General features: G+C 43.3%; 1 protein-coding gene across 11 annotated transcripts in view; it reads right to left on the reverse strand.

Annotated features, from left to right (window-relative positions):
• The window catches only part of PRUNE2 (prune homolog 2 with BCH domain), a 105,144-nt gene that overhangs the window by 22,644 nt on the left and 62,505 nt on the right, over positions 1-19,995 (reverse strand). For 8 of the 11 annotated variants that reach the window (XM_045288610.1, XM_045288607.1, XM_045288608.1 and 5 more), the window contains exons 5-9: positions 11,532-11,705; positions 7,993-8,001; positions 4,477-4,579; positions 3,722-3,853; positions 990-1,076 (exon numbers count right to left, since the gene is read on the reverse strand). In XM_045288610.1, coding sequence (XP_045144545.1) covers positions 990-1,076; positions 3,722-3,853; positions 4,477-4,579; positions 7,993-8,001; positions 11,532-11,705 — 505 coding nt within the window. Of the gene's footprint in view, positions 1-989; positions 1,077-3,721; positions 3,854-4,476; positions 4,580-7,992; positions 8,002-11,531; positions 11,706-19,995 lie in introns of those variants that run through there. The other 3 variants (XM_045288605.1, XM_045288602.1, XM_045288611.1) reach the window with 2 other exon arrangements.

Here is a 19,995-nt window from a genome sequence, read left to right on the forward strand (position 1 = left end):
CTTAAGCCCTTGGTATCAGCTCCTCATTTTTCCCCTCCCTCCCTGCTCCTCTCTCTCTCATGAACCCTTGATAATTTATAAATTATTATTATTTTATCATGTCTAGAAAGTCTCGTCTTTCTCCGTTGGAATGGCTGGTGGTTTTGAACTACTGACTTTAAAGTTAAGCAGTCTAATGCATATCCACTCCACCAGGGCTCCTCTATGAGGTAATAGGGCACCAAATATATAATCAGTGCTGATACAGACTCACCAAATTGAACTGAAATAAAACCAAGAATCCTCATGGATGTTCAAACCACAGCTCTCAAAATGATGTGCATTATATTTGTTCAGGAGAAATGGGACAAGACTAGGTCTAACTCCAGCTTCTATCCTTAGGGAGTCTTGTATTTATTTATTTAATCATTTTATTAGGGGCTCATACGACTCTTATCACAATCCATTGTGTAAAGCACCAATTTACCAATTGTGTAAAGCACATTAGTACATTCATTGCCCTCGTCATTCTCAAAACATTTGCTCTCCACTTAAGCCCCCGGCATCAGGTCCTCATTTTTCCCCTCCCTTCCTTCTCCCCCCTCCCTCATGAGCCCTTGGTAATTTATAAATCATTATTTTGTCATATCTTGCCCTGTCTGATGTCTCCTTAGGGAATCTTTGTCATGACCTCCACCTTACTTTCTTGTTCTCTCCAAAACAGCCTTCATTTCAAATAACTGTCTCTCCCCTTCCTCCACCCCCGTGTTTAAAGCAGATAATTTAGAGATCCTTCCCTAAATGACCAGGAGAGAAAATATTCTTAATGAATCAAATTTTCAATCAGAATTAGGGACTTCAGATGAATAACATCAAATCGCTTTCCAGGAAAGAAGGAAACAAAATATATTTTCCTTTAGTTCACGACCCCTGGATTTATAAGTCAAGGAATCCATATTTCTAGAAAGGACTGGTAATACATTTATTTATTTATTTATTTATTGACATACCTGATAAAAGGCCGTGTTACTGCAAGGATTGTTCTGATGAACCAAGAGGGATGAACAATAATGAATGATTTCAAATTCTTCCGCAACCTATTTTGAAAAAAGTTTTTAAAAGCTTAGTCTTTACCCATCATACAGGGAATTAAAGTAGCAAAAGTATCATCAAATAATAATATGGTACATATAATTTGAGGGAGTAGGAAGGTAGAAAGGCCATAATTAACAAACAGACTGTTTTGTGGCATAATTTAAAATCCTTATAATTCAAGAATTTTCTAGTTATTCCAAATTTCCAACAAGGAATGCAGAACAGAAGGGCTGTATTCGTGGAGTCCATTCAATTATAAACCATTAAGCAACATTTTGGCTTATGAATGTTTTTGATATCTGTAGCATTATTTTGACCCTTTTGGACAGCATTCACTCTTTTTTTAAAAAAATCATTATATTGGGGGTCCTTACAGCTCTTATCACAATCCATACATCAATTGTCTCAAACACATTTGTACATGTGCTGCCATCATCATTTTCAAAGCATTTCATTTTCTTTTATTTCAAAAGGCTCATCTTTCTACTTGAGCCTTTGGTATCAGCTCTTCATTCCTCCCCGCCCCCCAACCTCCCCCCCCTTCGCTTTCCCCACCTCCCTCATGAACCCTTGATAATTTAAAAATTATTATTTTCTTCATGTCTTACACCAACCACTGTCTCCCTTCACCCACTTTTCTGCTGTTTGTCCCCCTAAGGGGCAGGTGTGTTATGCTGATCATTGTGATGGGCTCTCCCTTTCTCCCACAACCTTCCCCTCACCCTCCTGATATGGCCGCTCTCATTGTTGGTCCTGAGAGGTTTATCTGTCCTGGATTCCCTGTTTCCAGATCTTATCTGTACCCATATACATGCTCTAGTCTAGCTGGATTGGTAAGATGAATTGGGGTTATGATAGTGGTGGGGAGGAAGTATTAAAGAACTAGAGGAAAGTTGTATGTTTCATCAGTGCTATACTGCATCCTGACTGGCTCGTCTCATCCTTATGACCCTTCTGTGAGGGAATGTCCAATTATCTACAGATGGGCTTTGGGTCTCCACTCCATCCTACCTCTCATTCACATTGAAATGATTTTTTGTTCTGGGTCTTTGATCCTTGACACCTGATCCCACTGACACCTAATGATCACACTGGCTGGTGTGATTCTTCCATGTGGGCTTTGTTGCTTCTCAACTAAATGGCTGCTTGTTTATCTTCAAGTCTGTAAGACCCCAGACACTATATCTTTTGATAGCCAGGCACCGTCAGTTTTCTTCACCACATTTGCTTATGCACCCATTTTGTCTTCAGCCATCGTGTCAGGAAGTTGAGCGTCACAGAATTCCAGGTTATTAGAACAAAGCCTTCTTCTGCTACCTTAATACTTAACATATAAATATATGTACATAGACCTATATGTCTATTGTTAAATAATAATGTATTTACACATATACAGGCTTGTATTTAGACCTCTATAAATGTCTTTTGCCTCCTAGTTCTTTCCTCTATTTCCTTTTACTTTCTTCCTGTTCCACTATCATGTTCCACCTTCATTTGGCTTTCATTAATTCTTCTTGGCTACATTGCATTTGATCAAGCCCCACCAGGCATCCTATGTCCTCCTCACCATTGATTTTAGATCACTTGTTGTTCCCTTTTCCCTGGATTTGTTGGATCCCCCATTCCTTTCCCCTGCCTCCCCCTCTCCCATGTCCTCCCCTGTTGCCCCCCCCCTTTATGAGTGTTTTCCAGTCAAGTCTGATATGGTGTTACACTCTGCTCCCCACCCCCAACACTGGAGACACAGTGTGGGAATTGTGTCTGATCTGGTTCCACCACACTGGGGATAAACATGAAGGACGAGGAGCAAAGCAAAGAAGTCCCCTAGGAATTCCAAAAATAGTCTTTGGGGGCAGGGCACAGCATTCATGATTAATAGCAGCTTAGACAAGTTAATTTATCTTACTGAGTGCTGGTTTGAAAATAATTGCAGTATTTCATGCTGGTTGTATAGCTTTTAGTCACCATTTTAATCTTACTGATTTTCAGGTACATGTCTCAGGATGGGAAAAACTATTCTTTGAATATTAGATTATAAGATGGAAGATGGATGTGAAACAGACAAGGTAATCATGTATTATTATTTAAAGAGCCACATCAAAGGGGATGCCAAATATATGATAGACATCAAACACATGTGCAGTCCTTATGATTATTTTAGTGCAGATGGCAATCAAAAGTTTTGTTCTAGTATAATCACTATGGATTCCAACCCACACAACGGGACTGTGTAGACTGTTGATTAACTTTAACTTGGATTATCTATGAATAAATGCCAAAATAAGGACATAATGCTTGTCTACGTCACAGCAGATTCAATGCACATAAACATCAGCAGGGCCACATAATACCAGTAAAGAATCCAGGTATGTTGGTGCACCTCCAAGAGGAAATTGCGTGTGTACAGCTTAAAATAGACCATCCGTCAGGTTTGTAATTGCAACACTTCCTAAAAATCTTGGATTTTCTTTATTTCAAATATGGGGCACCAAGCTACACATATGTTGATAGTTTTATAGTTTATAATTTCCAATATGATTAATTTAAATGTTATACAATGCGATCATTTCCTTGATAGATTAAGGGAGAACAAGTGTGGAGGTGACTGAGGAAGTCAAAATAAGGATACGATCTGGAATCTACATACCGTCTGTCAATCATCTGGTAGCATTTCTTCATCCAGCCTAACCCCGGCATCTTCCGTCTTGGGGTTGCACCATTCAGATAGACAATCATGTAGTCCTCGGCCACCATCAACTCCAAAGTACTTATTACATATCTGATCACAGGAAGGAAGAGGAGCATCCTCAGTGCCCACCTGACATTCTCTGTGCTGTTGACACCATAATTATGTAACATTTAAATTACAGGACGTGAGACAGTCAAGAGTAGTTGTGCACATTGCCTCCTCCCCTTGGGAAGAAAGCAGCTACCTGCTGTGGTCCTTTCTCTGAGAGGGAGTATTGTTCACTTACTTTGATGGCTATCTTTTTCCAAAAATGAAGGTACGGTAGTTAGTAAAATGTTTAGCTTAGAAACCTGACTTTCAAAATTGTCCGCAATGTTATCAAACATTACGGGCAACAGAGAGGGCAGTGAAAAAGAAAGTCAGGCTTGTGTCAGGCGACGGAGATGTTATCGGGAAACAAAAATCATACTCCTCCCCAAAGAAATGCTACCAGCTTTCAAAATGCAGGCCAAAATGTGTTCATTTTGTTTGCAATCCATTTGATTGACAAAAGCTCTCCTGTAAAGGCCCCTCATTTCCTGAGTCATGCTTTTCTGCACAGTGGTTTCACGGACGTTTATCAAAGTACATTCTCTTTTCGTTAATGCTGCGCTAGCTGCCACTTCATGCCCACAGCGATGAATGCAAAGCACTTTGTCGTAAGTATCACTCACAGGAAAAGATTTTCCATGACATAGTGGTAATCCGCCCGACTGCTGTCTGGCAGAAAACAGGCGGCAAACACAATGATGGCATTTAGACCGTCCCCATAGTAGCCTGGGGGACAAACAAAAAGACATTTGTAACCAATTCAAAGCTTTTAACAAGAAAATATTTAACCTAAAGGATAAAGTGGGAAGCCTTGGAGAGTGTGTGTTCGTGGGTAGGATAAGTATATTTCTATCATCTTAAACACTATATTCTTTTATATATATACACAGCTAATACTATTTTGGTGGATAACATGCAGTGGATAAAATATGGGTAGTCCCGACTTATGATGGGGTTCTGTTCTAATGACTCAGTTTTAAGTCGGTTTTGAAACAAATCGATGATCGCATTTTTAAAATTATTGTCTTTATCATTATCTTTAGAAATCCAGTATTTACTTGTCTTTGAGGGATGGGAAAATACATATAAACATACAGACATATTTTGATATACCTCTATAAGCATATATATAAGCAACATAAGAAATACACAAATCATTACAAAAACAAAAGGGATATGATAAGTGTGGGTTGTCAGAACACCAATCACCCTAAATTGGGGACCATATTTGTATACAAGTATAACCCAAAACTAAATTGATTGCTATCAAGTTGATTGCAACTCACAGATCAGAACTACCTCTGTGAGTTTACAAGACTGTAATTCTTTATGGGAGTAGAAAGCCTCATCTTTCTTTCATGGAGCAGCTGGTGGGTCCTAACTACTGACCTTGCAGTCAACAGTCCAATGCATAACCCACTCTGCCACCAGGGCTCCTATGCAAATATCTATATCATGGGTGATTATCTGTGTCACGCACACTTGCGAATGGGCTATGCTAATAATTTATCAAAGAATGGGTGGACAGGACTTTTTGGCTTACCATTTTCTAATTTATATATTATAAACATACAAATGTTTACGTAATGTTTCCTTGAATGATGTAGAAAGGGGTTGTTTAATATTCTTTAGTTTAAATTTAAACTCCAGTCACTTTGAGGGGAACATTCAGTCACTGAACTACACTGTCATCTGAGAGATACACACTCCTGTGATCAGACACTAGTGTGAAGCTGCGTCAAACAACAACTTCATTTTGATTTCAAGGTCACTGTGGCACCTGACATGCTTAAGGGTCAAGGTGAATACAGATGCATCTCAGGACAACTTCCCCACCTAATGAGAGCTCTGAAATAAGGTGGCACTGCCCGATTGTGTAAGTCAGCTCTTGGGGGTTGTTTTTGAAATGCATGGCAGGTCAAAGCCCTACAAACAAGTGATTGCAACCTTGTGTGTCTTTCACACTTAAAAACAAAAATGCTGCCCTGTAATTTCACTTTCCAATCTCCCGTTCAGAAACTTGCCATTTCGGCCATCTAGCCATCAGGACGTCAGCACCATTAAACAGTTTTGTTTTTTTTAAGCTGCGGTTGGACAGGGCCGGCCTGACCCAGCGCTCCCAGAGGTTACCTGGCAGGTTCGTTTGTGGGACACTGAAGACCTGCCTGGGGACTGTGCTCAGCAGTAAGCCACCGGCTGGATCAACATTTGGAAGAGCTTAACTCCTGAAAGGCAGCTTAATAATGTTTTGAACACAGATAAAGAGACTGACTGCAGAGAGGTGGGGCAGAGTAATTTGAGGTTGTTGTCATCAGTGTTTATGCTACATATTTTGGAAGATGCTGCCTATGTGTGTATACATTTGATACATCCCATTTGTGTGGAATGGGTGGCAGTGGCTTCCCTGTAGACCAGCGGTTCTCAACCTGTGGCTTGAGACGCCTTTGAAGATGGAACGACCCGTTCCCAGGTGTTGCCCAATTCATAACAGCAGCAAAATGACAGTGATGAAACGAAATTAATTTTATGGTTGGGGGTCACCACAACATGAGGTATTAAAGAGTCACGGAATTAGGAAGGTTGAGAACCTCTGCTCTAGACTTTGTTTCAGTTTCCACCTTTTCCAGTATTTTATTGGTTCCATTTAGAATGCAAGGTGAAGGGCCTTGGCAGGGGGAGGTTTACGTTATTACAAGGCGTGTTTGCGCCAACAAACACTTGTCTTTAAGAAGATATATATCTAAGTGGAAATCCACCAAAGGATTATAGATGTAGTTACAGCAATCCCAGGACCGCAAAGGTCTGCGAGTCAGATTTTGTAGAATGCAAAAGATTCCATTCATTAAAAGAGATAATCAAACCAAACTCGCTGCCTTTGAATGGATGCCAACCCATGGTGAGCCTCTGGGACAAGGTAGAACCACGCCTGTGAGTTTGAGACTATAACCCTTGGTGAGGTGTAGACAACTCTGTTCTTTCTCCCTGCAAGCAGCGGGTGCTTTCAAACTGCTGACCTTGCAGTTAGCAGCCCAACATGTAACCACTATGCCAAGAGATAACAGACAAAATAAATTCAACTTAGAAACAAGTAGGAAACCTCCTTTCAAAAGCATTTTTCTAACAGTAGCTGTGGTGATAAGATTATGACTGGACAATGACTTCCACTTCTTCCCTGATTTCTGGAGATTTCCAAAGAAATTAAAAGAAAAAATTTAAAAACACACTAGGTTTATAAACACCACTCTGGAAGTCGGTTTAAATGGCGGGTCAAATATCTGTGCCACTGCTGTCTGTCCTTGTGAAGCTGTAGTGTCTTGTTCACGCCATTTCTAAGTAAAAAATGCATTTACACAAAGATTTCTGAACCAACCAAGTGGTGATGGCTTTGTGTACTTTTAGCGAGGAGCTGTAGGAAGGGAAAAGTGGCAAAGAGGGAGGAAAAGACATGGGAGGAGAGGATGAGATAATACAAGGAAGGAAAAGGAAGAAAAAAATATTTCCATGAATAGCTTTCCTCATGAGTCAAGATTGGTACCACTGTTGCCAGAACTTGCCACTATTTCAGGTACTAATTGGTGGTAACATGCAATAAGTGAATGACTAGGATCATTTGCTTTTCTTGTCCCTCCCTGATGCCGTCAAGCGGGTCAAATACATCCACAACTTTGATCCACAACCTTACTTCAGTGAGTTGCCTGTTGGCAGCAGCATAATTTATTTCTCGTTTGATTAAAAAACGTAATCCTATTAAACTCTAGTCACAATACACAGATGGCGAGTTCAGGGCATATGTGCTGAGGGGTATGGGTTGTCCCACCTTGGTGCCTTCAGAAGCCCTCTGAAGCAAGGGTGACAAATCTTACCTGAGGCAGGGCAGGGAGATATGAAAGGGAGGTGACACAAGTTTGCAGGCCAGCAAATGGGATGGAGAGAGGAGGAAGGATGGTACAGTTGCAACCAGAACATACACATGCAAACATACACGCACGCACGCACACACACACACACACACACACACGCACGCACACGCGCGCGCGCGCGCACACACACACACACACACGCGCACACGCACACCCCAGGGGCAACTCTTCTCATTCTTTCCAGGGTCAGTTTTCCAGCAACGCTGCAGAGAAGATTACCTGAATCTCCTATAGTGAAAGAAGAGAGGTAAAAAGAAAACAAGAACAGAAACTCCTTGTTATAATCCTTTGGCATGGTTGCCCTTGGTTATTTAAATGCGTACTCCATTTCAACTTCAAAAGAGCCACTCTGAGTCTCAAACAGATGCCCCTTTGCTCCGCTGATATAAACGAGACTCTCCCCCCTTCGCCTTTTTATGTAAGCAGGTGGCAGGGCTATGGCTCAGGGGCTCATAAACCAGTTGAGTCAATCTGACTCATAGTGACCCCGTGTATATCATAGTACAGTTGTGTCCTGAAAGGTGTCAATGCCTGAAATTTGTTAGTTGGCAGGCCTCTCTTTGGATGTGTCTCTTGGGGGACTTGAAATGTCTACCCTTCAGCAGTTGTGCTACCCAAGGATGCCCGTGAGCTCACAGGATCTAACGCTACTTTGAGACCCTCTTAATTTGACTGATGATGTAAACAGAGAAGTTCAGGGTCAAATCCAAGGTTTTCCACTGTCCTTGAGACGCCTGACATCTTTCTCCCTCCCAGCAACTAGGAGGTTTGAACTGCCTACCTTGCGGTTAGCAGCCTGTTCTACTGCAGCCTAGTAAGTGGCCCTTGTATGTGCCTTGGGCAATATCTCATACCAGGGACACACAGATGTAGACGGACCGGCTTCTTCAAACACTGCTGTCCCGGACCCGTCTCCCCAGCTTTCGCTTTGTTGCTAGGGTGCACACCCACCTTGCAGTTGTACTGCACAGAATGCCATAGAGCTGACCCCTTCTTACTGGCCCAAGTAGAAAACCTTCCTCACAGCCAAAGGCAAGCCCCCCACAAAGGATGTCCACTATGAATTCCTCATACACCAGGAAGACAAACTCAATTGGTTGGTGAATAAGGAGCGTTGCTTCATCATCCTGAGAGTCTGAGAGATGCTAGTACTACACATAAGAACACGTGGCTTTGGGAAGTCAAGAAGTAACCTCTGGACTATCGTTCTCTAGAGAGCCCAAAAGCTGTTCAACTTGTAGGATAAGGGCCGCAGCCATCTCCTTATGCCCAGAGTGAGTGTAGCCGGGGATGCCGTCATGCAGGCCAGTGCCTGGGACCAAACTGAGGGGGAGGCAGGGAAAGAAAAGTGCTTTTTTTCTTCAAAACAAACTAGACAGCCACTCAGACAAGAGCCAAGCTCACACATGGAAGGGCGACGAGCAAATGCTGAGGGAAGGAGGTGGCAGGAATGGACAGCACAGCAGACAAGGTTAGCCTGAAGTCTAGTGGGGATTTGCACAAAGGCTGGCACAGGTAAGGCCATGGCTTTTTCTGCCCGCTCCCCTCCCCCACCCCCAGCCAATGATCTGGGCAACAGACTGATGGGTCCTAGATCATTCCAGAGAGATGTCTGCCGAGGTCATAGGAGAGTGGTGAGACGCGAGCCTGCTTTCTTCACAAAAGAAGGCCGGCCATTTAGGACAGGATTCCAGCGATGATCATTGGAAGGCTCTGATTTGTTTGGGGCCGATATTTGCACTTTGGGGGCATATCTTAAAAACGATCATGTTGACTTCTATAATCAGTTTTTTTTTTAATGCTATTTCCAAATGCCGATGGATGGTGCAAAGAAATCTGAGCTTTCTGGGAAGATCTCTGCTTTTCACAAATGACTATGGCCAGTTGTCCTCACTTCCCATGGCTCCCAACTTCCAGTAAGCTTAGTGAGCCTTTATTCCGACTCAGGAAAGTTTTCCTCAGAGCAGCAGTTCTCAACCTGTGGGTCGCGACCCCTTTGGGGGTTGAACAGCCCTTTCACAGGGGTCACCAGATTCATAACAGTAGCCAAATTACAGTGATGAAGTAGCCATGGAAATAATTTTATGGTTGGGGGTCACCACAACGTGAGAATCTGTATTAAAAGGCTCACGGCATGAGGCAGGTTGAGAACCACTGCCTTAGAGGAAGGTGCCCCAGCAGGGGTCACTGTGGACAGCCAGTCAAGTAGACCAGCCGCCATCGAGCTGTTTCCAACTTGGGGTCCTCCTGGGCGTCCGAGCATTGCTGCACTGCTTGGGTCTTTCAGTGGTCAGGATTCCATGGACGTAGATCTCCGGGGGTTCCCTCAGAGCTGCCCTGGACTGTCCCAGGCCTCTAGCTCTTTGGTTAGCAATCAAGTGTGACAGCCATCTGTACCCCCGAAGAGACTCCAGGCAAACCCACCTCCCAAACCAAGCTCATTGCCCCCCAGTCGATTCTGACTTAGAGCGAGCGACCCTACAGGGCAGCGTAGAACTTCTCCTCTGGGTGGGGCTTCCAAGACCATGGATCTTTACAGGAGTAGAAAGCCTCACTTTTCTTCTGTGGAGGGGCTAGCGGCTTCGTACTGCTGACCCTGCAGTTAGCAGCCCAAGGCATAACCACCGGGTAACCCACTATGCCATCAGGGCTCCTTTCTGGTCAAACAGCACGATGGTAAGAAAAGGGCCGGGGATGCCCATTGGTGTTTTTCTTTGCCATGACAATGGGGTTTCCTGGGTGGCCCCCATCCTTACACAGCAGGAGTAATACACATAGGATGGAGGCGGGGTGCGGGGTGGCGGGGAGTCACTCGGGGAGCGAAGCTTGCCTGAAATACCAAAATGCCCTTCTGCTGCTTAAAAAACAGAAGCAATGCATTTAATGAAGGAGCAAGATGCTCATTTCCCTGTCCTAATGAAGGAAGGGGGCATTTAGGGAACAATGCGTGTCTTGTCAGCTTACACTTATTCTCTTCTTCCCTGGCACAGCTGGGCGGTGAGGGTGGTGCTTCAAGACTGCAGGGAAGGGGGGCATGCAGGAGAAGATCCACAAGCTGCTGAGGTTCTCTCGGGGTGACGGTGTTAAATGCGTTGCTGTGCCCATCTGACTTCCGTAAAACCCCAATTACAGCGGCTGCACATGCTCCCCAGGCCTCACGAAAGAGCTGGAAATACAGGATGCAGCTGTTCTCTTGGCTCGCCCTTCACTGCGGGGAGAGGTGCTGGCTGGGGCAGCCTGTTTGCAGACTTAGATGTAGACGTTTATAGAAAGAGCAAACTTCACCTGATGGGGTGTGCTACCAGGCTGACGCTAGAAACAATTTCCTAAAACTTCTAAAGAGGATTTAAAAGATGGTTTTGTAATTAGAAGCACCTTTGGTGCAAACGTCTTGCTACAATCCGCAGTACTATGCATTGCAGACGGAGTTAGTGAAAGCCTTATTCCCAATGGATAGGCATTCCAAAGAGACACTGTAGTTAAGCAACGAGGTCCTTCAGGGCATTTGCAAACGGAAGTACGAGAGAGGATAAGCAGCAGTTTCCACATTGGGAAGTTACTTTTTTACACAGCCTGCTCGCACATGTTTGGTGCATGAAGTGGGAAGTAATATACTTAACCCCACAGTCTCGTGAACATTGCTTATGACTAGGCACCTTTGGGATTCCGGCTACAAAGAACTCTAGCTGTGTTTTCTGATAAGAATAACATGGCGACCCTGTTTCCCCAGACCCAGGACCTGCACAAAGCATGACTACCTCCGTGAGAAATGACTCTTCGGTAGGGCTCGATGGCCTTCATGTCAATCCGCTGCTCTTGGTCTCCGATCACCACCGTCCTCCACAGCCGGTTGTCCTCCCGCTCTTCCTCCGCTGTGTACTCTGGGATGGACTCCGACGCCTGCGCAGACTCTTTGCTGGCCAGGGGCTCCTCTGTAACGAAGCACAGAGCCAGGCTGAGGGAGCACGGCCTCCACGCCTGCGCGGCCCAGTGACCTCTGGGCCGAGTCACCCTCATATAGCGCCCCGTGGTATGCAGTCCTTACAGGGTTTCATATCATCCTACCCACCTAGGGGACACTAAATGAAGGTATACTTACTGGCTAGTTGAAGCTGTGACTAAAAAAAATAAACCCAAACCAAAGACAAGCTCCCTGTCATTGAGCTTATTCTGACAGCGTGAACCCCTCAAGAGCAGAGTCGACACTCCCCTGTTGGTTTCCACGGCTGTACAGGAGCAGGCAGCTTGATGTTTCTCCTGCGGAGTGTGCCACGAACCCCTGAGTAAGCAGCTCCACGAGTAGCCGACACCAGCACCAGAGCCCCCTGGTGAAACAATTCCCCCAAAGCAAACTCACTGCCATCAAGAAGATGCTGACTGATGGTGACCCTGTAGGGCAGGGGAGGGCTGTCCCTGTGGGTTTCCAAGATTATGACTCTTTATGGGAGCAGAAAGTCCTGTCTTTCTCCCGTGGAAGTGACTGGTTGTTTCGAACTGCGGACCTTGCATTTAGCAGCCCGGTGAGTAACTACTACACCACCGGGTTCTGTAGCAATCCTATAGAATTGCTCAAGGAGAGGGTGCAGGTAGGCACTTGGATGCTGTGTTGTCCGTGTAATGCAGTAGCCAGTTGGGAACCTGGTACCAGCTCCTTCTCTGATGATGCAGGCTCAAGACGGCAGGGCTGTTTGATGGGGCAAAGAGCTGTTCCCAAAAGATAGAAAACCACCAAACCCACTGTCATTGAGTTGATCCCAACTCATGGAGGCCGTGTAGGACACGCTAGAACTGCCCCTGTGAGGCTCTGAGACTGTGTCTCTTTATGAGAGTGGGAAGACGCCTCTTGCTCCCACAGAAGAGCTGGTGGTTTCGAACTACTAATCCTTTGTTTAGCAACTGGTGCATAGCCCCTAGACCACCGGGGTTCTGTCTTAATGCTCATGCAATCCTGGCTCTTTGGGTCAAATCTCCTGTCCTATCCTGAGTGTTTGGAGTCTGAGTGTTTGAGAATAATGCTGGCCTTAGACCCTGATGAAAACTCTTGCAACAAGCTGAACCCACTGCCCTATTGGGAACACCTCTGGACATAGATATGCTCTTCCTTCCTATGGGTTCTGTTTTTTAAAAATGCTAAAGGAAGTTTTTTTAAGTGTGCGAGAATCTAGCAACTCTGTCGAGAAGTGTTCCAGAGTCAAAAGCTCTACCAGACTAAATGGCTGAGCGTAAAGGGCAATTTAGAAAGGCCACTGAATGTTCCTTGGGGAGAAGTTTACAATCTATACTTGGGAACCCCACAGAAGCATCCAAGTTAGGATATTAAAACAATAAGTAGTGGTTGCCTTTGTTTCTGCTAATAGAAGTTGACAACAGAAAGCCTTAAGTAATTTGATGAAAGAGATGAGAACTTTACAATAATACTGTAATATGTTATTCTTCTTTTTCCATTCCTGGGAAAAGAGTTGGAACTTTACAATGCACTTTACTGGTAGTATAATGGGCTCTATATTGAGGGAACTAAGTACAAGGTCAGCAGTTTGAATCTACCACTGAGAGAAAGATGGCACGATCTGCTTTGATAAGTGTGGTCGTCCCCTAATCTGGTGTCAATTTAAGGATTAAGAGTGTAGGGATGGAGGCGAGGCTGTCAGTCTGGAGATAGCCAATGAGACTTCTGTATAGGCATGGCCTTCTCCTGAGAATTCTGGGAAATCTGGTGCTTCCTCCTTTGAGGTGGAAGACACCTTTTTCTCTTTGCTACTCCCTGAGAGACATTGCACAAGGCAAGCCATATGGACGCAACCAGACCTTGGAAGCCAGAGAAGCCACGGAGAGACCCCTGCCAACGCTGAGATGTTTCCAAGGACATTGGATCCAAAGACTTTCTACCACTGGCCTGTGATCTTCTGCATTCGGTGCCATTGCATGTGTTTTGTGAGTCTGAAGAGGACTTTCTAGATTGATAACGGAAATATGGGCTAATACCGGGCTTATGGACTTGATCTGGACTGGGCTGGGATGTTTTCTCAATGTTCAATTGCTCTTGTATATAAATCTTTCTTATACACATATGTGTGTCCATGGATTTGTTTTTCTAGCCTACCCAGACTAACACAGTAAGGCTTTAAAGTCTCAGAAACCCAAGGGGGAGGTTCTATTCTGTGTAGTTGGAATCAACTCGATGGCATTGCGTTTGGTTTTGCTTACCCTTTCTATTGCACTTATGATACTTGGATCATCATAATAAAAGCCAATTGATATTGAGTAGACTGATCCATATATGTCAAAGTAAAATTTACTCCACAGGGTTCCCAGTGGCTGAGTTTTCAGAAATAAACCCCCAGACTTTTGTTGTAGGCAACCTCCAGATGGACCTGAACATCCAACTTTTCAGTCAGAAGCTAATTAGTGCATTATCTGTGTATCGCCTGTGCATGCCGCCTAGAGAATTTGATAATAATAATAGCGACCATCTATTAAGTAGCTAGAGGAGCCCTGCTGGTGTTGTGGGTATGCATCGGGCTGTGAGCCGCACAATCAGCAGTTTGAAACCACAGCGGCTTCTTGAGAGAAAGCCTGGGTTTTCTCCTCCCATAAACAGTTACAGTCTCGGAAGCCCACAGGGAATTGCTATGAGCCAGCTTTGACTCGATGGCCACGAGTTATTCAATAGCTACCAGGTATCGGGCACAGTAGTAGGCCTTATGATGGCCATCACACACATGCAAGCACTGCTTTGGAAAAGCCAAGTTCTTGTTGTAGGTCAAAAGTTACTAAGAGAATATAGTCAAAACTGACTTATTCTCTGTAAGGTAACCCTTCGGTCACCATTGTACCTTACGTATGTGACTGCCTGGTTCTCACTTGTTTACAATGAGGATTAAAATTCCTTGGACTAAGAAACGGGGCCTAAATCAAATGTGCCTCCAACTATCCACTCTACATGTAGGTCTGAAACCTGCTTCGCAGTCCATAAAAACTGGCAGCGGTGGTGAGTGTGTGTGTGTGTGTGTGTGTGTGTGTTAAGTAAAGCTGTGCTTGCACTAGTTCACAGAAGCATAGCTCATCTGTAAAGGAACCACAACAAAACCAGTGTGCCCTGGAGGACTCTGAAATTGCACATCCCAAAGTTGCCTTTAATTTAGAAAAGCTAAATGAAGCCCAGTTGGGAAGTAAACCTAATCACTGTTGCCAACATCCACAGCTCCCACCACCAGCTCCCACTGCATCCCCACCCACACTCAGCAGTCTGCTACACACAGAAAACCACAAACTTTGGCATTAGATCAAGCATAGCATCATTTGTACAAATTCATGTACACTGGATTCCCTTCCTACCTCTCCCTTCTTCTATGGGCTAGGACACTTGGATGCTACTCTTAGCTTTCCCACCGGGATACAATCCCTTAGAACTGCACATTCTGCTGTGAGTTTGTCTTCAATGCTCCTGTACACATGTCTTTCCTGTACTGAATTCTCCTTTTACCCAGAAGCCTTAGTGGCATAATGGGCTATGTGTTGGGTTGCGAATCACAGGCCAGCAGTTTGAAACTGTCAGCCAATCCATGGGAGAAGGTTGAAGTTTTCTGATTCCATAAAGATGTATAACTTTGGAAACCCACAGGGGAAGTTCTACTCTGACCCATAGGGCCACCATGGGATGGGAATTTTTTCATGGGATATTCTTTTTCTGGTTATAAAATGCAAGCAATATAGAAAATTATAAAATATAATGAAAATCCCTCATGCTACTTTACTGTTTTATGGGAATTCGTCCTATGAGCATACATACTCTCACAAACATATTTCTCCAGATTACTTTTCCAAAATGATTTCAGAATCCTGTATGTTCTATACCATCCTATAGCGCCCTCCTATTGAATGACAAGCTTCCGTCTAACTGAGTAAACAGACACATCCTATTTATTCTACAGAGTAGCCTTAGAGTATTTTCATATCACTGATCTTTTTAGTTAAGCAATTCCAGTGATGGAAATTTTTTAAATTTCATTTTTGTCATAGTTGGTGGTTTATAAAAAATATGCTTCAGTAGCTATTCTTGTTTGGGTATTTTAGCTCATTTGTGTACTCATTGGGTAAATTTCTAGTAATGGAGTATTGTATCACAGACATACGCATTTAAAGTTATTAGAGACATTTTTGTCTTTGCATGTTCCCTATCAGAAATAGAAGAGTGTCTGTTTCCTTATCCTGTCAAAAACACAGGGACTTATCAAAGTTTTTACCCCCTGACAAGCCAAAGTGATCTCTCTCTCTCCCTGTTATTTTATTTTTTGCCTCCTTGTTATTTTAATTTCTCTGTTCTTAAAGGTAAGCATTCAAGCATGTTTATTCACTATTTTCAGTTGTCCACAGTGGTTCTTAAGATCTGTTCTTGTTCTTTACTTAAGAGCTTTGTCAAATGTTACAATTATTTTCCTGGCTTGTGTCTAGTTTTTAAATATATCTATCCCTGGTGGCTAGTGGGTACCACAGGCTAGCAGTTCAAGCCCACCAGTCAATCCCTGGGAGAAAGAAGGGGTTGTCTGCTCCGTTGAGATTTACAGCCTCAGACACCCTATCACAGGGTGACTACATGTGGGGATCACCTAGACAGCAGAGGCTATAACTTTGGCAAATACAAATGTAGTATTTTAATATAGTGATAACTGTTCACTTTTCCCTTAGGATTTTTAAATTGTGAAATGATAGTAGCAAGGCAGTTGGAAACCACCGTTCTTCAAAAGAATAAGGGTGCTTTCTATTCCCATCAACAGTTACCGTCTCTGGAACTTCCAGGGAAGTGCTACTCTGTCTTGTGCAGGGGTCCTCAAACTTTTAAACTGGGGGTCGGTTCACTGTCCCTCAGACTATAGTTAAAAAAAAAAAAACAACTATGAGCAAATTCCTACGTACACTGTACATATCTTATTTTGAAGTAAGAAAACAAACGGGGCAAAAACACCTGGTGGGCCGGATAAATGTCCCTGGCGGGCCGCATGTGGCCCGCGGGCCGTAGTTTGAGGACGCCTGCTACAGGGTCACTGTGAGTTGGCATTCACTTGATGACAGTGAGCTTAGGGTTTTTTTGAGCATATACACATACCTCTACTGAGCTTTTATTTCTTTACAGTTTCTTTGACAAAACAACAACTCAGGCTCATTACTCCTTTTACTACGAATGTTTTGGGTGCAGCCTTATAGGAAGTGTTATTCCCAAGTTCCCGAGACTGGAGAGGTCAAGTTGTTGGAACTACTTTCCCTGTATCTCTTCTGACCAAAGTGAGTGGAGGGAAGGAAAGAAGTCACTCCACAGCAAGGGGCCAGGAAGGCCTCTCAAGATGTTCGTTTCTAGAAGCTAACAACCCACATTAATAAGAGGTAAAGGGAGCTTTCGTTGCTTCATTCGATGCGAGTGGTGTGTGCATCATGGGTTATTTAAAGCGGTGCCAACGGCACTGTGTAGATTACACGCATGGGTGGGTTATTTATGCGGGCACATTATATTTGAGAAAGCTCAGGGCTACCCTGAGTTAGTGATGCCTTCTGCCCTAACGATATATTACCACCCCTCCTCACAGCTATCATTTGGTAACTATTTTTAAACTGTCAAGTCTCATTTAACGCCCTGTCCTCAGGCCTTCCACATTTAATTTGGGGTCTCATGCCCTCTTCGCTAGACATGCCTACTTCCTTCGTCTCCTTTTATCAGTTTTTCACCCTGGCAGTCAGCTAAGTACGACAGGGGAAAAGGAGCCTGGGTGATACAATCATATGCCGTTTAATAGGAAGATCGGTGGTTCAAACCTACCATCCAGTGCACAGGAAAAACATGTGGCAGCCTGCTTATATACAGACGTCTCATTTTGGAAACCCTGTAGGGGCAGTTCTATCCTGTTCTACAGAGTCACTATGGGTCAGAATTCAGCTCAACCAGCAGTGGGTTGAGTTTGGGTTTTTTACACAGGGGGAAGATCAGCTTCACATCTTCTTTGTCTTTTGTGGAATGGCTGAGCACACAAGCTCCCGAGTGTCCTCCACCACGAAGGCCACAGTGCGGACATCAATTGTGGGTATTCCTGGTGGATTAACCAGCGATGAGGTCAGTTGTGGCCTTCTGGAAGAGACATCTGTGTGTGCAAGGAGGCCGGCTTTCTCACTTTTTTTGATCTTGCGCTCCAGATTTGCCTTATCATAGGAAAGACACCTTGCGTACAGTTCAGAAATCTTTAAAATTCTTCTGGTGACAGAGACCAGGCAGGGAGGTAGCTCAGTACATAAAAACACAAAGATCAATCATCCTTCCAGTCCAAACCATTATGGCATAATGCTACTTGTGGGTAAAAGAAAATACACTATTAACACTTGATGAGTTTACGTGCAGAGCTCAAACCTGGAATTGGTTTTATATATAACTGATATAGAAAACCTGCAGGTTTGAATATATGGAAGCCTGCAGAAGGGAAGTTAAGTGTGACTCCCTGATTCTCTGGAAATGATGTCCATGTGACCTCACAGAGAAAAATGTCATTAGAGGTTAGTTTTTTAAAAAGGTAGCTTAAATGAGGCCACTAAACATCTTTCCTGGGAGCCCAGGAAAGAAAAGTTACAGGAGCATGTGAGTGTTCGCAATTCTTTTTATAACATTCTTATTAGAAATGTTCAGGCTAAAATACTTTATCCCTTTTCCATTTCCCTTACGAAATGCCTTTGCTGAGACATGAATTATGTAAAAAGAAAAGAATCCACTTTGTGATTGGGTAGAAAAACAGAAATAAGTCATCATTTTTTTCTGACCACTGCATACTTTTAAATTTCTAAGATTAGTATAATAAAGCATTTTTAAAAACACACATAAAACAAACAGCTCTCTCAGGGGTATTTTAATATTTTAAGATTGACTTCATACGTCCATCATTATCTTTATCTCTCTGATATCTTTGTTATTTATAAATATCAAAGGAAACTGAGCCTGACTTGTAATCCACCCATGGCCAGTAAGTAGAATCTGGTGCATAGAATCTTTACCTAAGGTTTTTCGGACTGTAAACCTTTATAGTAACTGCCAGCCTCATCTTTCTCCTGAGGATTGGCTGGTGAGTTTGAACTACCAACTTGGCAAGTAGTAGCTAACTGCTTACCCAGCAGCACCGTGAGGGATCCTGAGTCATAACACTATCTTACATTATATTCTCCAACTGTTTGAGCACAAGAAAATTTGTTGGGCATGAAGACCAATTTAATAACACCTTTCGACAGTGAGATTCAAAAAGCTTCTCTCTAAGCAAAAAGCACTCAGCAGGCCAATGTTCTTGTTGAGGTGTTTAGTCATCGACTACGGCATAAAAGAGGAAAATGGTATGAGAATCCTCCAGGTGTGGTTAAGGAAGGGCCCACAATCGTGGGGATGGCCAAATAGAGGGACCAATGGTACGGGTGGGCTATCTTAGTCGAATTTAGTAAAAGAACCTCTCCTTTTCCTTATGAGTATATTGACAGGAAGGAGCATGGCCCAGGTGTCAAGGCCACCAACTCCAGGTCTGAATGTTGACCTTGCCTTTACTAGCTGGGTGACCTTAGGTAAATTAGTTAACCCCTCGGTGCCCTAGAGTTCTCAAGTATTACATAGTAGTAAACAACATAATGACAAGTTCCTGGAGCTCATTTTAAGATTTAGTTAATACTTCTAAAACCCTTAGGCTGGAGCTCAGAACATAGTAAGTACTATGAAAATGTTTGTTGAATATTATAAATCACTGGCCAAAGGCTTTTGTACAATCATAATTTTAAAATTCTAATCTCAATTAGAATGTATATGCCTACTTCAAAACACTCACATAAAAATTTGGAGAAAAAAATAAGAGACCGTTTCCAAGCATTTATTTAGTACTTTGGGATTAAAATATGTATTTATACCCCATTGCTCTTATCTAGATATTTTCTTATGTTTTCATGCTTACAAGTTACAGATGTATTCTGTGTTTTCAATGCTTAACCTGTTTTTGTTCATTTCAAACCATGCACGAGCCATCTTTTATCTCAAAAGCAAGAAGGATTATAACTTATTTACCTTACAATTCTGTCACTTGGGTTTAAGTTCTAAAAGGAGTGTTGTGGCTACAAACTGGTCTTTTGGGTTGTTTTTTTTAAACATAACTGAGTGAACTAAATAAGAAAGAGCAATGTCAGCAAGTGACAGCTTCAATGACCAGTTTGCTCAGCTGC

The sequence above is a fragment of the Echinops telfairi genome, unplaced genomic scaffold, assembly GCF_000313985.2.
Source record: "Echinops telfairi isolate 266 unplaced genomic scaffold, ASM31398v2 ScPeMD7_22;HRSCAF=79, whole genome shotgun sequence".
In the NCBI taxonomy this organism is placed as follows: domain Eukaryota; kingdom Metazoa; phylum Chordata; class Mammalia; order Afrosoricida; family Tenrecidae; genus Echinops; species Echinops telfairi.